General features: G+C 36.7%; 1 protein-coding gene across 12 annotated transcripts in view; it reads left to right on the top strand.

Moving 5' to 3' along the window:
- The window catches only part of AUH (AU RNA binding methylglutaconyl-CoA hydratase), a 171,324-nt gene that overhangs the window by 40,063 nt on the left and 113,661 nt on the right, over nt 1-17,600 (top strand). For all 12 annotated transcript variants that reach the window (XM_069776524.1, XM_069776521.1, XM_069776522.1 and 9 more), the window contains exons 5-6: nt 12,600-12,692; nt 13,648-13,704. In XM_069776524.1, coding sequence (XP_069632625.1) covers nt 12,600-12,692; nt 13,648-13,704 — 150 coding nt within the window. The remainder of the gene's footprint in view (nt 1-12,599; nt 12,693-13,647; nt 13,705-17,600) is intronic.

Below are 17,600 nucleotides of genomic sequence, written 5' to 3'. Positions count from 1 at the left end.
AAAATTAAAGTGTGATCAGGCTTGATTTTTATGTCACATTTGGAGGTAAAACACCTTACTCGTGGCCTGATGGAACCTAGATCTGAACTGAGCTAAGGAAGAAGTTTTTAGTAAAACAACTAATTTTACTTGTTTTCTATTGGACATGTTCCATTTTAACAAACCTTATAGTGCTTTAAGACATCTGATTTGTTTTGATGCGTAAGTTGTGATACAACTTTAGTAAGTAGTGATATTTAGTAGCTTTGTTTAGACGTAATTTTCACAGATGTGATTATTTTGACATAGTCCGATCTGAATGAGATCATGCTGATTGAAAGCACCTTGCAGTCAGTTTACTTGCATTGGTTTTTTTTATTGTTTGCTTTTTATTTTATTCAAAGCAGATACAACTCTATATTTACAGATTTATTTTTTGTCCTCCTTGGCAATTTTCTATCATTCTGTGTTCTCTTAGTCATCTCCAAACTTTTAATTTACCTAAAAGATTGCTCTTGTTCATCTTTCAGGAGAACAGTCTCTTGTCCAAGAAGTTCCTTTTTTGACTATTGAAGATGGTGCATCCTTGGAAATTCTTATGCTGTGCCACGTTATATGCTTGTTTTTGGATGCAAGCTGTCAAAACTTGATCTCAGGGGTTCCAAGAATGGGATCAGGATTATATAAGTTTCACTTGATTTCTGGTCTGCTAACTGCCACCCCACCTTTCCATTGTAAAGTCTCAAAAATAGGCAAGAATGATCATTGACGAGGTCGTTGCAGTGCTCTATTTTACTATTTGAGTTCCTGGGACTTCTGTGGAGCTTTGGTTAACATTAAAAATCCTGGTTTAGTAACGAACACTCCAGACCTGATTGCTGCTCTGAGAAGTGACTGCTCTTTTAACATTGACCAAATCCACCTGTGTTTGCTGGAGGTAAATCTGGGCAGCAAAGATGGAGTGCTCTAATTTGGAAATCCAGTGAGAAGAACTGTGGGTTTCTGTCTTAGGGAAGAGCAGATATAGGCTATAACTTGAAAAAGCATTCACTGGGAAGCTGAATGAAATACCGCAGGTAGCTATCAAATTTGAAAAAGGATGTTATTTACAGCTAGCAGTGCCATGCTTAGCAGCCATCCTTAGGTATCATGGTCTCCCTGCATTGCTGACACTGTGAAAGGGAGATTTTGGCACAGTATTTGTCTTGCTGTGTTATGTTCTTGCCTGTTCAGTTAAGTGTAGAGCATAGCTAATACAGTTCAAGACTGCTAGCATTCTGAACGCATTGCTGAGCTCTTGATTGTTTTCCAGTAGTAGATTTACTGCTTCTCTTAACATTGAATTAATTTCGGATACCCTTTGACTAAGTATTGACTGTTTCCTAAATAGACAGTACTGTCCTTGCAGAGCTAAAATTATGGGCTTTGTCAAATTGCATTGGTTTGTTTTTAATTAAAAAACACAATGCTAAACTCTTTACCATTATAGAGGCAATGAATGCAACATTAAACTTCTCTACCAAGATGTTTATTAGCTATTTATATGACAGCATTGCTTCCACAATTGGTAATACACTTTTCCCCCTATAATATTAAGAACTTTCTAAAAACTGTTATAAAAAAAAGATGCAGAAATGAGGACCTGAATGTTAGGATGAGCTGATTGTCCTTCCTTATAGATCTGAAGATTAGGGAAGGAGGTGGCTTTGCATTGCCAATACATTGCTTTCATCCCTGGCATTGCTGTACAGCCTTGACAGAAATTAACATACCCTGAGATGCAGTTTAGTTTTCCTTCTTGTAGTAATTCCAAATGCTGTTCTATGAGGAAAAGAGGCTGTGCTCTGGACATGGTTCCAATTTTCTTCCCACAAAAAGGAACTGTACCAAAAGAAGGGTGCTACTTGCTCAAGAGGTTTATTGAGATCAGCATAGTCAGTTTGCACATTGACTGTTAAAACAGGCCTCCAGTATGACTTGCTGTCCAAGGCTTCTGTTCCCTCTCTAGGGAGCCACATTGTGTATGTTTGATGCGTTGGGAAACTCTACCCTTTCCTTGCCCTCTTCAGGTTTGAAATTGCATGTTTCCATCCCTGAATGAGAAGGAATAGTTTGTTAGCTCTTTTGCTTTGCCTGTCTCAGTCTCTGGCTCTGTTCCTAGAACCAATTGGTATTCAAAGTGCAGCGACTCCTGGCATGGTACTGAAAGTATTATGTTGCTCTTCTATCGAAGAAATCCTAAGCTTGTTGCTTGGGCCCAGCATTAGGCTTTGACTTCAGAATAGCATGTTCAAGTCGTGTACTGAACATGGCTTTTGCCTAGTTACATGCTGCTTTGATGATATTACCAACGAATTTATAAAAAATTTTTTTTATGCTTACTGTGAAACATTAGGGAGTGTTTCCTCCATAGTGTTCAGTGAATGAGCTGACTGAAACTATTACTTAATACATTAAGCTAATTTAGAAATAAAGATATTTTAGCACTAGACTGAGGAGTGTATGTTTATGGAATACTGTTGAAAATAGATACAGGGAAAAAATTCTAGAAATGTTCACCTAAAATGATCACAGTCTGTGGGATTTTCTTTGTATTGTGTCAAACAAGAATGCTACTGGTACTAGAGTATGTGTTATCTTCATACTGTAAATCAGACAAGTAGACAACTAAAAAAATGAAAAACTTCTCCTATTGGATTCTCTTAACTATTAGAGATTATAGTTGTGCTGTTGTTTGAATTTTATTTTTTGTGCTCTCTATGAAAGAAAAAAACTTACATAGGAGTAGATTGTAAAAATGTAACTGAAATCATTTATCCTTGGCATTGTTCTTTTGTAAATGCAGTGCTTGAATATGTGCTATGCTATTTGAGTAATAAGCTCTTAAATGTACTTAGTAAGGATAAGAAATACAAGAAATAGTTTTCATTTTTCTTCAATCCAAAGCTTTTCTTCATTGTTTTACTGAGGGCAGAAGTAGTCTTCTACAAGAAGAAACATTAGTAAATACAAAGAAACTGAGGAATCTGTTTATCAAACTGAAGTGTATCACTGAAGATGAATGAAATATCCAAACTACTTTATATAGTACAAAAAGAGTATTGTGGAGAGTTGGCTGCAGAAGACTGTAGTTAAAGGGTTTGATTAAAGCACCTCTTTCATTCCCATTAGTTTCCCAGCTTTTGCTTCTGTTATCAAGAATATAAGCCACACTGTCCCTATTACCTGTCAATAATGAAGTACCAAATAGAAAATTTTAAAATTAAGTACATAATATTCCTATATTAAGTATTTTTTTGTCAATTCGAAAATATTTTTTCTAGGTCATTTATAAGAGTGAGTGATCACTGGAGGAAACCAGGAAATTAATGGGATTGAGGAAGATGCCTTAAGAAAACCCTTTAGCTACTGTTGTAATAAAGGGAAGATAAACTTGACTAATATCTTTTGCTTAATAATCAGCTGTAAGCAATGTGCAGTAACCATTTTCATTAAAAAGCAAAATTTCTTTCCAAGTACTGAAAAATAATTTTTTTATGCAGCTCTTTCTTGCTACCAATTGTCTGCCTGAACTTTGAAGGTATTAAAGCAAAGATAATGTTCAAATAAATCTATCAACAGTAGCAGTCTATTAAGCTTCTTATCTGAAGTACAGGAATTAGAGGGTAGCTAAAGGTCTTTCACTGTTATAACTAGCAAATGTATGAAGAGAATTGTGTGTATCCAAATGCACATGTTGACTGTTCAGACTTAAAAGTGTGGTCATGTTTTTGCAGATGGAGATATTGTTAAAACATATGTAAATATATTAAGTTACTTTGAGTAACCACTTTTTCATTCTCTTTGTAATTTTGACAGGTAAAGCTTTGTAGCATTTAATTATTTGCCTTGCACAAAAATGGCTTGACCAATCTTCTTTGCCTTCAAGTTCATGTAGGAAGATCTGACAGTGTCTCTTAGCCACTTTTGTATGTTGCTACTTACATTGGTTAGTTTTCATAGTGTTATAGAATGGATGAAAGTGCTTGTTGAAGTACTGGTTTTCTGTTAGCTTTTTTCCCCATAGAAGGGCCTTTTTTGATGGTGGTGCTTGCAATTGAAAATGCAAGCAAACTGTTGTAGTCATTGACTTGATAACAGATTTTACAAGGCAAGGTAAATGCCTGAAACACAATTAATTAACATTGCTCTCTTAAGTGTAAAGGTTGTATGCCATCTTAATGTTATCAGGAAAAGATCCCAAAAGATGAAATCAAGATATAGTATTGCATTGCAATTATTTTTCTGATTTCCTATGACATAAGTTATGTGAAAGTGTAATTTTATGATTAAATGTGATTTAATCATAAAATTAATCATTAAATGTGATTTAATCATAATTTATGATTAAAGTATATTCCTAATATAAAGAATATTTCAGTTATCATAATTGCCAATGGACTACCTGTACTTGCCACTCAAGGTGCATAGTTTATGCACTTTTACTTTTTTGAAGGGAAAAATCTTAATTTTACACTCAAGAGCAACATCACCAAGACAGATCAAAAGTCTAGATAGTGAACAGGTGGAAGAGAAGTCTATTCTGAGTTACAAGGTATGAATACTTAGGTACAAACTTAATTATTTCAAAACAAAATTAAAAATCCCTTCCCAGTTATTATAGCAAGCTAGCATGTAGTTTTCAATAATTACTAATGCTGACTCAAAATTCCTATTTACATCTGTGGCCTTTTTGAAAACTCTTTTGTAACTTGTAACTGGAAAGCTTGCAGATTTTGGGTTAGTAAAGAAACTTTGTAAAGTAACAGATCTTGAACCTTTCTTTCAACATGGTTGGTGTAGGAATCAGCCCACAGACTTGCAGTATTATGTAGTTTTAAGCTATTGTTAGTTGAAATATTCACTGAAGATAAACAGAATGTAAATAAGTACATTGTTTTGTAATAAAAACCCCCAAATTTATAATTCTCAATTTGACATTTTCACTCTATGATGTGACTTCTGTTTCTTTGTTCTTGCTTTACTAATGGCTGACCCATCAATTATGGATTCTACAAATACGTCTTTAGTTGTGTTTAGACATTTTGGGGGCACGTGACCACTCTTTTTATTAGTTTGAAGACTCCATTATTGTTACTACTTTTAAATAAATGTACTAAGAAACAGAGAGGGAGCTTTCTTACCTGTAAATTAAAATTTGTCCTTGGAAAGGTGCTGGAAACTATTTCTGGACACATGAAGGACAAGAACGTCATCAGGTGTAGTCAGCATGGATTCACAAAAGCGAAATCATGCTTGACCAGCCTTATAGCCTATGATGAAATGACTAGTTCGGTAGATGAGGGAAGAGTAGTGGATATTGTCTACCTAATCTGTACAATTCTCACAGAGTAACTGATGAGTGTGGACTGGACGAGCAAACAGTGAGGTGGATTGAAAATTGGCTGAATGGATGGGTCCAGAGGCTGGTCATCAGCAGCATGAAGTCTACTTGGAGGCCCCTAGCTAGTGGGTATGTACCCCAGGGGCCAATACTGGGTTCGGTCCTGTTCAACATTATTGATGATCTGGATGATGGGACAGAGTTTAGTTTGCTGATGATATAAACACAGAAGGAGTGGCTGATGCATCAGAGGGTTGTGCCGTCATTCAGAGGGACCTCAGCAAGATGGAGAAACAGGCTTACAGGAACCTCATTAGGTTCAACAAAGGAAAGTGCAAAGTTCTGCACCTGGGGAGAAACAACCCTATGTGCCAGAACATGCTGGGGGCTAATGATCTGAAAGCATCTTTGCAGAAAAGGCCCTGCAGGTCCTGGTAGACACCAAGATGAACATGAGACAGCACTGTGCCCTTGCGGCAAAGGCGGCTAATGGTATCCTGGTCTGCATTAGGAGCAGTGTTGTCAGTAGGTAGAGGGAGGTGATCCTTCTCCTCTCCTCAGCACTGGTGAGGCCACTGCTGAAGTACTGTGCCCAGTTCTGGGCTCCCCAGTACAAGAAAGAGATGGAGCTACTGGAAAGAGTCCAGTGAAGGGCCATCAAGACGATGAATGGACTGGAGCATCTCTCCTATAAGGAAAGGTTGTGCAAGCCCGGACTGTTCAGCCTGGAAAAGAGAAGGCTCAGGAGGTGATCTCATCAATATATATAGATACCTAAAGGGGAGAGTGTTAAGATGAAGCTAGGCTATCGCCAGTGGTGTCCAGTGACAGGACCAGAGGCAATGGGAACAAACTGGAACATGGGAGGTTCTTCCTGAACATCAGGAAACATTTACTTAATGTGAGGGTGACTGATCACTGGCACAGATTACCCAAGGAGGTCTCCTTCCTGGAGATCTTCAGAAGCCACCTGGTCTTGAGCCTGAGCAGCCTGCTGCAGGTGATGCTGCGTGAACAGAGGGGTTGGACAAGGTGACCTCCAGAGTTCTCTTCCAACCTCAGCCATTCTGTGATTTAAAGGGTTCTCACGTGCTGCAGGCATATGTAGGCAGATATTTGCCATGCTTTCTTAATCTGCTTGAGTTAGATAATGAATTGTGGAACTTTTTGTATATCCCTCAATTTATAACATACTTTCTTCCAGTAATCCATGTAATAAAGTATGCGGGATATTTTTAGACAATTCAACCTCCTTGCTTTATGTTTTATGAAATCCATTATTCAAAAGGAAAAATGAGCTGTTTAGAAATGCCCCCTGAATTTGCTTGTCCTCATACACCGTGCACTAATCAACTGTATTTGTCAAATAATCAGAAATGCACGTGTGGAATAAATAGCTTGGACAATCTATTTCTCCATTCTGTGGGAACTCAGTTGTGCTGTCATGTAAATTTGAATTCTCTTGCTACTTCTACCTTAGTTGGAGACTTACAGTTTTTGAGGGGAGTACTCTCACTGCTTTCTATTCTGTCAGTACTGGGAAACAAGAATTCTTCCTAGACCATTGGCTGTCTGTTGATAATTAAAGACAAGTCAGGCTTGTGAATCTGGTTCAGCAGGTGCTAAAGGTAGTGACTAGATTCTGATTTACATCTGAATAACTGTTCCTTCTGAAGATTGATTGCCAGAGGTCACTGAAATAAGAAGAAAGATGAACAATAAAGACTTTTTTCAACATTGTCCAGGTATAGGAGGACAACAGAAGAATAGCGAGGGGAGTTAAGGTGACTGTCTTTCATTTTAGAGTTTCATATCGAATGCTTGAAAAGGCACGCTTTAAAGTGGGGCTTTGATTGAATGTTCTTAAGTACCAAATTCTGACCGCTGTGGTTAGTTGAATTGAAAGTACTTGTCCTAATCTATAAAAGAGTACTTAGAAGATAAAAGTTAATTATATCTAAGGGATGGTATATAACTTGTTCATCTTTAGGGATTGAATGGGCTTCCATGGAGTTTTCTCTTCTGATTCATGGGAATCATGAACTGCAACTGTTGCTGCAGTCACAGTGCAGACGTTTAAGAGAAACTGAATTCTAAGTCTGCTGGACTTCCAGTTCTTTAATGATGGCTCGTATATCCTAGCTATAGGAAGGAATACTAGAGGTGTTCTTCAGCTTGATTGTTTGAAACTGCTCTCAAGCTACAAATGTATAGTTCTCATAGAAAGCTCATTGGCATGTGAACAGCCTAGATCTCAAAATTTTGTGCCTAGCTCGAGAATGTTTCTTCTTTTTGTATGAATATGTGGTACAGTTGCTAACAGAAAATACTACAGGTATAAATTTATTTAGCAAGCAAAGTACTCTTAAGAGATCGGTCTCCCTGGGTTTGATACATTCTAAATCAGTAACTCTTTTTTATGTGTGTCATGTATTTTAAGTTAATCAATCTGGACAAGTTGATGTAGGTTGACCAGGAACAGAAATCACAAAGTCTGGAATTCTGGATGACCATATTCTTCTCTGCCTGTTTCAGGAACTCTCATTAAGGGACTGCTAATAGTGATAGGTCTTCCTTTGAGCCCTTGGACACTGTCTAAAGAATGTGCTTATTGCCTGTTATGTAAAGTCTACTGTATGTAATGTTTCATAAAGGCAAGACTACTTTCATATATAAATTGTTGCCATTTTGTTTTTACTGTATTTGCTTATTTGTTCCTCATACTTCTTCCTTCCTTCTTCCTCAATATTTGCAGAAAGTAGGTTTTTCCTAGTTGATCAGACCATTTCGTTGTCTGTCAATAGTGAGAAAGTAAGGCTATGCAAGAACAGGAAAAGGCTGCTTGGTAGTTGCTAAGAAAATACTAAGTGTAATTCAGTTTCCTCTCAGATACTATCTTACATATCTGTAATTTTATAAGAACTTCTAAAACAAATTAGTCAGAGGACTAAACAGTCATGTATGATTCAGGTCAATAGAATCGAGGCATCTTCTGCTTTCTATTTGGAGAATGTCAGTGTCCACAATATATGAATCAGCTGTGTGGGCTTTGTGACACACATCTGAGAAACTATTTCTTGGTCGAATCCTCCAGACCTGGTGCCTGTATTCATATGCTGGTCTTTCATTCATCATATAATCAACTCTAAGCAGAAAGGAAATCCCTTGTTAGTCACCAGACGTGGACATCAGACACCATGTGGAAAGTCATGTAAAGATGAAATAAGAATTACCTGCTTCAAAAGAGTTGTGATTCTTTGAGATTTGCTTCCCACACATTACATGTGGTTTTATGTGCTTAAATGCAAAGTCTTCCTCCTGTAACATTCTGTACTGGTGACAAAATTTTAGGAGAGTTTAGCTTGCTTTACTCTTTATGTCTTTCAGTAATGGAGAGTCACAGGAAATAAGGAGGCATCCCAAGACTACAAGATGCTGCTCGTCAGCCTAATCTAATACTACATGTAACATACATATTTACCAGGAATGCATTCCTGAAGTTGAGCTGAAGATCCACAGTTACTACAGAGTAGAAATAGGCTCATTTCTTTATATTGCTGGATATTGTATTTTCTAAATTTTGTCTGAGCTTTTTATGGGTTTATTGGACTTAATTAGCTGTATTATGTTATTATGTTTAGTTTCTGATATTGAAGTTTTTTGCATGCCGTTAATTTCTTATTTCTTCAGTTTGCCTGTTGGTCACTCCACCTGTATCATATCTTGAATAGCCAATAAACATCCTTTTATACAGGTTGTACTGCCTTCTGTCCTAACAGATTATTCCTTAAGTAAGTTAATACGTAAAAATTATTTTGATCTGCTTGTTCATGTTTGCCTTCTCTTCAGCTAGTCCAAACTCTGTTTCTACTCCTGTGATCTCAAATACAGAAATGTGTTTTTGTCTTATATCTGGATCTATTGCTGATGCAGGACTAACATATACTGAAATGGGCCCTTCTTTTTCTTTACTACACTTAGAACCTTCCTTTTCTGTAATATCATTAAGCATGGATGTTGTATTAGGGCACGAGTATTGGCTTTTGCTTGGGATGCTTCTTTTACATGCAGAATGGAAGTTTATCTGCAGAATATGCAGCATGTTTTACAATACAACAGATGTGTGAAGTAATCCCTTATGAATTCATTGTATGAACTGGCTTATTATTTAGTGTCCTTCATATTCCACACTTAGATGCACTACAGTAGATCAGTGCAATTCTCTGACTACAGTTTAATACTGCTTATTACTTTGCCTTTTTTTAAACTACTTCTAACAACATTAATCTGTGTATATACATGGTCTACTCTTGTCTGTGTGTTGTACACTCTAATCTGGTTTAATTATTTTGTTTCTTTTATACATTTATAATTCCTTTTGTGGACTTTACTATGCAGCTCATGATTGCACATCGATAAACCCATATAAGATCTAGAATCTAGCACTAATGATTAGTAGTACAACAATTGCCTGAAACTTCTGTTACTTAAAGCATGAGAAAAATGTGGAATGTTAGAGAGTAAAACCACTGGGCTTTTTGGCAAAGCTTTAAATAGTTTTTTTTCCTGTCACTCATAGAAAATAAGCCTTGCCATGTAGAATCATTGTGGCGGTTGACCTGTCTATTTATGTAATCTATTGTTCTTAAAATTTGAGGGCGTACAACTCAGTTAAGTCTACAGGGCATGATTGTGAAACATCATCTCTGGTTTTGTTCTGAGCTGAACAGTTTTGGCAGTTGTGTCTTAAAATGATGCAGATAAACATGAACAAGTGCCTCTTGTGCTACAAAATGTGAATATTCCAAGAAGCTTTGCCCTTGGTACTAAGTTCTAGTAATTTGGAAACTCAGTTTACAATCCAGAGCAATTGCTAATTGATTTCTCTATTGCTTTTTCTGATGCTTCACAAGAACATGTTAAAAAGATTAATTTCTTCAATTCTTTTGATAGCTATGCACAGGGCTATTGTAAAGAATTTGTATTTTGCCTTTCATTCATTGTCAACTTCCATGTCTCGTCATCCTTTAAAATTAATATACTTGGGAAGTGACGATTTGAACTTACGGTATCAAACTGCTTTTTCTCCCTTTTAATTATGAATTTTAGCATTTCTTGATAGGAATGCTGGCTGTAATTCTTGAAACCAAGCTGTTTTATAATATTCTTTCTATAAGTTTCATTTCCGTGTGTAATAGTCTACTTGAATTGTACCATAGCTAAATCTGGAAGTTACTTATCGTAGGGAAACTAATCTGCCTTGGACTACTGCAAAAGCTATGTAAATAGTACTCCAGACATTGTTTGCTAGTCTCTGAGAAATGGAACATACATGCAGACAGTAACTTCTGGAAACTACAGTTAATAATGACCATGCCTTTATGTTCAGGCAAATTATTTTTCATTTACCTATGGCAAAGGCAGATTACTTTAAGAGAAATGCTAGCTGTATTAGCTTTGAACTTGGATTGCAAGACTGTTTGGCACATTAGTTATGGTCACAGGGTTATGATTTTCAGTCAGCACTCTGGCCCTGCTGGAAGTGAGAGTTGTCTTCTCTTCTTGCCTTCTCATATAATGAACTAAAAGTAAATAGAGAAACAGCAGATTTTACTTCTGTTCCTCTGTCTCCTATGCCTTCTGTTGTAGATGAAAAATGTAATGGATACCTTGGGCTCTTTTAAGTGACTGCAAGTGCTTGATGTTGCTGACAGTAATCAGTAGTCTCTTTTGACATTGTAATTGATTAAGATAATCACTTTTAATCACAATCTAAACCAGCAACCAAGGAGCTTTGGTTTAAAGCATGTGTTATAATCTTGAAAAACATTGGTAAATTTTTGTTCTTTCTTAAAGACAATTGGATTTTCATTAGTTGTCGATTTGCATCTAAAAATAGCCTTCCATTTAATTTGATACTTTGTTTTGTTACCCAGTGAGAGACTACCTGTTTGTACACAGATTTATTCATGCTGATACACATTAACATTTAATTGATTTTTAAAAAAAATGAAGTTATCTAAAGTCTATCTGTCAGAAAGGAAAAAGGTAAGCTAGGTAGCACAACCTCTAAATTCAGAACTAACAAGTTCACTAAAGAAAGGAAGTATTATTTGTAATTAATACATTAAATTAATCATTTTTGGTCACATTACCCTTCTAGATTTTAAAAGGAGAGAACATTCTTGAGCACCTAATTTTCATTTACATTTTGGCAGCAGGTTTTTTTTCTTTTTCAATTTCCAACTAAGACTGAATGAACTGGTCATTGAATTCAAGTAGTTGAAACATTAAAACAAAGAAAATATATTTTTTTTTAAGATCTGCAGAAAAAAGTATTGCTGTCAAGAGTTGGTTTAACATTTCAACAAGCTGTACACCCAAGTGTTCAGCTAATTAATTGCTTTAGACTATCTTTGAAATGTTAGTATCACAAATGTACTACTGAAATACTGTTTGAGTATAGTTTAAAATTATTGATAGCTTGTGGGAAATGTTACGTTAAAGATAAAGCTGTAATACACAAGTTTATTTCTCAAGTAAAAACCACATTTTTCATTGAACTTCTTTGAGTTCATGGTGAAGAGGGAGAAAGAGAACTTAAACTTATTGTAGGTGAAGAGCAGTACTTGAAGCTGAATGTTTAAATTACTTCCCCGTGTCAGAACACTGATGATAAATCACAGGCCTCTGGAGCCCTGCTACCTGTTCTGTACTGGCAGCATGTGCATCTGTTCATCAGGCTGACAACTTTCCCACATTCCATTGAGCTGTTAGCTGCTGCTTTACAGGAGGAAAGGGGCAGTAGTGGTGGCCACACCACCCATGTCTGGGACTATTAAGACACAGAGAGCTTCCAGCTATGATCAGAGATGATTATGATAAGACATCTGTATTTCAGCTGGGACTGTTTGTGTGTGTGCCTTTTTTAAGTATTCCTGTTCTATTGTTTGCCTAGTTCTGCTATGTATATTTTTGGAGTTTACTGGTTAGATTTCTGGCAAAAGTGAGCAGAAGCTGGAGAAAAAGGCTTGTGAACCTATTCAGCCACAGAGCAGTTAGAGGGAGGGTCAAATTTTTTTTCCAAAGTCTTGCTGAGCAATCTGTTTTTAGTCCTGCTTTGTTTTATGAAACTCTTTTCCTATAGTGTGACTGTACTTTGAACAAAATGTAAGGAAATGGTGTTTCAGAGTTGTTCTTTATGAGACTGGTATTAATTGGAACTTTTTTTTTTCAGCTAATCTGCCTGTACCTACTATTGCTGCAATAGATGGAACAGCATTAGGTGGTGGCCTAGAACTTGCGTTAGCCTGTGATATAAGAGTGGCAGGTAGGTCTGAATCCTGTTTATATAACATAGGATTATTAGTGTTGCAGATGGCTTGACTAATCCTTGTTTTGGCAACAATCTTATAAAACTTATTTTGTATTTGACATTATTTATAACCAATTATTTTAAGGGGATTTAGTAGAAACCTGGCTAAGTACTTGCTAATGTTTAATTTCAAACAACTTAACTGCTGATAGCTGGCTTGTTTTTGTTACACGTTTTATTTTATTGTTATGACCTTAATTTTATCAGTATTGCCAGAAGGGTTATATAGTTGTTTTGATATTTTATTTAGTGATTAAAGTATTCTACTCTTCTGTATTTGAAGCATTGTAGATGGAGATTTGATTTTGTCTAAACAGGTTACAGGGAAAAGCAAAAGTTGTTAGTGAGAGTATTATTACACAAGCAATTAAGCTGTTATAAAAGAAAAGTGACAACAGCACTTGAAAAGAAGAACCCTGACCTATCCAGCTGTCAGAACTGTAAAGCCATTTGTTGGAAAGTAAATGGAAACTTGGTTCTGAACAGTTGTGGGTAGCTAACTTAGGGCATGTAAAGCTGTTTGACCCTTAGAGAATATTCTGTCAGCTAAAGAATTCATAATAATTAGATACAGAATTCTACCCCATTTTAAGATATTAAATAGTAAGTCTTTTTCTTTTAGTATTTTTCATTTTGCAAATAAGTCTCTGTTACTCACTGTAATTGCTTACTTGCTATGTGAAAACTAATAAGGTGCAGAGCTTGCCTTGATGGGAGTAGTTGGGTCTTTTACTGAAGGTAGATCAGTTTAATCTATTTAAAGATTTTCATAAACAAAAGGTTTTTAAGTGATTTATTGTTCTTTATGGAGGAAATGTAATAAACTAACACTTTGTAGGTCATTATTGCATACTTTGCAAAGTTTTTCTTACAGATTATAGCAAGAACTCATTTACATTCTGTTTTTTAGCCTCTTCTGCTAAAATGGGCCTAGTTGAAACGAAGTTGGCTATCATTCCAGGTGCAGGTATGAAAGTTTTGCTTTTGTTACCATGGATAACTAAATAACACATGCTTTTGATGTTTGATTTTGGAGTGTTTATGAATTTCTTATTTTTATATTTCTTTTAAGGATTATGGCATGTTTTAAAGCTTATTGCTCGTATTACTTACCAAAAATTAATAACCAAGATTTTTTAGGGAGTGGCACTTGTATATTATGTTTTTAATCAAAGTCTTCATTAACTAAGTCAGTATTGAGTAATTCTGTAAATGACATACAATGTCTTGATCTGAAGGCTGAATAATTTCGTTAAGGAGCAGACTAGGAAAAAAGACAGAGTTAACTATCAGTGTACAAACCTGGTAATTTAAATAACGATCCACTGTTACATAATGTCTGGTACTTTAGGATTCAAATTCTGTTTTCATGCTGCTTGTAAATTGTTTGTAAAGAGTTCAAAAGATAAAAGTATAGCTGTGAATAGATCTTCTGTCTTGCCAAGATTTTTTTAGATTTTGAGGGTCAAAAACCTCTTTTCTTTTTGGAAGGGCAGTTGACTGGCTTTTCCTAGATTCAAGGTGAGTGAAAGTTATATAATGAATAATGTTTGAGGAGGTCTTTGTGTTATGAAACCTTTTGTTTTTATCTTATGGATAAATCATTGTCACTTGAATTAAGATAGCTGCCTTTCCCCAGAAAGGGCAATAACTTGAAAACCAGTGCATCCCTGTGACCCCCACCTAGCTTTGGCCTTCATTTCTGGAAGTTCTGGGGAACTTTACACCCTTTCTTCGCCCATATTTTCTTTGTAATGGGTGGAACCTATTTTGAAGGCACTGTATCCAATTTTAATGGATACCATTGCAGCTCATGTAGAGACAACAGTAAAAACTACCATAATGTGAGCACTGGTATGAACTTTGTGTAAGAAACTATCCCATCCTATCACTAATCTAGACAATTACTGTACAATTTCAAATGCTCTATTATTATGGTTACTGTTGAGTAGTGATTTCAGTCAATACTTTCTTCCTATTTCTTTTTGTCTGTGGTCAGAGCTACATTTTACATAAGGAAAACTGAGTTATGATAACCGGTCTTTTTTTTAGCAGTGGATAAAGATAATATGTAGATGATTTTAAGGATATATTTCCTTCTGGTGGTGTTGTCATGAAATAATGTGCCTTGACAATAAGTCCTAGTGAAGAAAAAGACAGAAAATGGCAGTGTTTATATTTGTTGATAATTTTTTCCCCTTTGTCCTCCTACTCCACCCTCGCCTAAGGAATTCTGCAGGACAGTGTTGGAGACATAGTCTCCAGTTCAAGAAATTCAGGTCATGTTCTCCATATGTTCTCAACTTACTTAGGTTTTCTCATGTTTCCTTGTCTTTAGTTAATTATAGATGTTTCAAACTTCTAACGCTTTCACCTTAAAATGCTAGGTGACTGACTCATGATGAGTTTCGTTCAGAATATCTTATTGCTATTCAAAGACTGAGGTTTGAAAAATCTTTTTTTTTTTCCTCATCCTAAAATAATGATTTGGGCATATGTCTTCAGCTCCATGAAAATATGACAGATTTCACTGTGTTACCAATGCCTTTTAAACTTAAAATATTTTAGGGTAAGTTCAGTGATTAATTTTTTCCCTATTCCTATCAGCCTTTTTGAGGACTACTTTTGCTGTGTGTATTCGAGCTTATCATAACTTTCTCCTGATCAGCCTGTACTTGCACCAATCCTGTTGAGCAATGACAATGTTTCAGCCCTTTCTGGCTCCTGTCTTCCTGTCGTGGTTTAACCCCAGCTGGCAACTAAGCATCACACAGCCGCTCGCTCATTCCCCTCACAGTGGGATGGGGAAGAGAATCAGAAGAGTAAAAGTGAGAAAACTCATGGGCTGAGATAGAGATACTTTAATAGGCAAAGCAAAAGCTGCATGAACAAGCAAAGCAAAACAAGGAATTCAGTCACTACTTCCCATCAGCAGGCAGGTGTTCAGCCATCTCCAGGAAAGCAGGGCTCCACCATGTGGAGCAGTTACTTGGGAAGACAAATGCCATACCTCCCGAACATCCCCCCCTTCCTTCTTCTTCCCCCAGCTTTATATGCTGAGCATGACATCATCCGGTCTGGAATATCCCTCTGGTCAGTTGGGTCAGCTGTCCCAGCTGTGTCTCCTCCCAACTTCTTGTGCACCCCCAGCCCACTCACTGGTGGGGTGGTGTGAGAAGCAGAAAAGGCCTTGATGCTGCGTAAGCACTGCTCAGCAGTAACTTAAAACATCCCTGTGTTATCAACGCTGTTTCCAGCACAAATCCAAAGCATAGACCCATACCAGCTACTGTGAAGAAAATTAACTCTACCCCAGCCAAAACCAGCACACATCCAAATAGTAATTTATCATGCTTTCTGTCATCAGAAAGTGAAGAATGAATGAAGGAATTTTCCATATGTCATTTAGGTAGAGAAGCCAGATAAGCGCACTTGAACCATAGGCTTCATGGGTTAATGGAATATTTCCTTACAGTGCTTACTTTAGGATGCTCTGAGCCAAAGCAGGACTGGGCAGTGGAGCTGAAAAGAGAGCATTAGCCATTAAGAGGCCTCCGTAGGTTTCTGCTGCCATTGAGTACATCTGAAACACGCTGACAAAATGTGTTGCTTCTTTGAAGTAGGTCCCTACAGCATGTCAAGCTACTGCTGTTTTTATTCTGCTCCATCAGCTGCCACAAGTTATGTGATGGATGTAAAGATTTTAACTTGGGTGATAATTAACTGGGTAATAGTTAATAGATAATTTTTTGGGTGTTTGAGGCTGCATGAACTTCTTTATTTTCTGTTTGCTTTTTTTTAAAACACCAGGAAGTTACACTCAAAAAGCTATGTTAGAAGAATGTTACTAGAATTTAGTAGTATTAAATATAGATTCAGGGCAGATCAGCTGTGACATTTTGGACCTGGTTGTATGTTATGTTTTATTCCATCCTATTTTGAAACATGGTCATCCAAAGACCCAGTCAGCTGCTGTCTAGTGACCAACCAGTTTTAACATAAATTTCCCAGGTGTGAGAAATTTTGCTTTTCAATGTGCACAGAAGTACTGCAGCCTTCTAAAGGCTAAGGTTGAACAGCAGTTAGTTGAATCCCAGTTAATATACCAGAATGAATTGTATCTTCTAAGTCTGTTGAGGGTCTCAACCAAATAGGCATTTGTAGAGCATGCCTTATGTATGATAGCAGGCTGAGTCTCCTCAGAACATTCATCCATGGCAGACAGCAGAGCAAGACCAAGTGGGGTGACAGCAGTGTCTCCTTTTATACATAAGTTTTGTGTACTGACCAGCTGTTCAGGTTGTGAGGGAGAAGGATTGATTCTTCTGCCTTTGGAAATTGAAATCCAGTTCTCTCCACTATGAAAAAAGACTTAGCTGCCAGACTATGAGCTAGGGAAAGTAGAAAATCTTTCCATTTTTCCTCTTCAGTACATCCCACTGTCTAGTAGGGAAGTCAAGATTCAGAGAACTAGAGAAAGTGTGTAAAAGAGAGAAAATGGCTTGGTAACTCAGTGCTGGTGGTTACCTCAGAATGAATATTGATGATTTTTGTTTTCTAAAGAAAGTCTGCTAATTGCTATTCATTGCACAAGTGGTCTTACACCACTACAACAGGCATATATCATAGAATCGTTTAGGTTGGAAAAGACACTTAAGATCAAGTCCAACTGTTAACCTAACACTGCCAAGTCCCTCACTAAACCATGTCCTTAACCGCCACATCTACATGTCTTTTAAATACCTCCAGGAATGGTGACTCAACCACTTCCCTGGGCAGCCTATTCCAATGTCTGACAACTGTTTCAGTAAAGAAATTTTTCCTGATATCCAACCTAAACCTCCCCTGCCGCAACTTGAGGCC

The sequence above is a fragment of the Haliaeetus albicilla genome, chromosome Z, assembly GCF_947461875.1.
Source record: "Haliaeetus albicilla chromosome Z, bHalAlb1.1, whole genome shotgun sequence".
NCBI classification, from domain to species: Eukaryota; Metazoa; Chordata; class Aves; order Accipitriformes; family Accipitridae; genus Haliaeetus; species Haliaeetus albicilla.
Note: the sequence above shows the minus strand (reverse complement) of the source record. Positions and strands in the feature narration are given on the sequence as shown.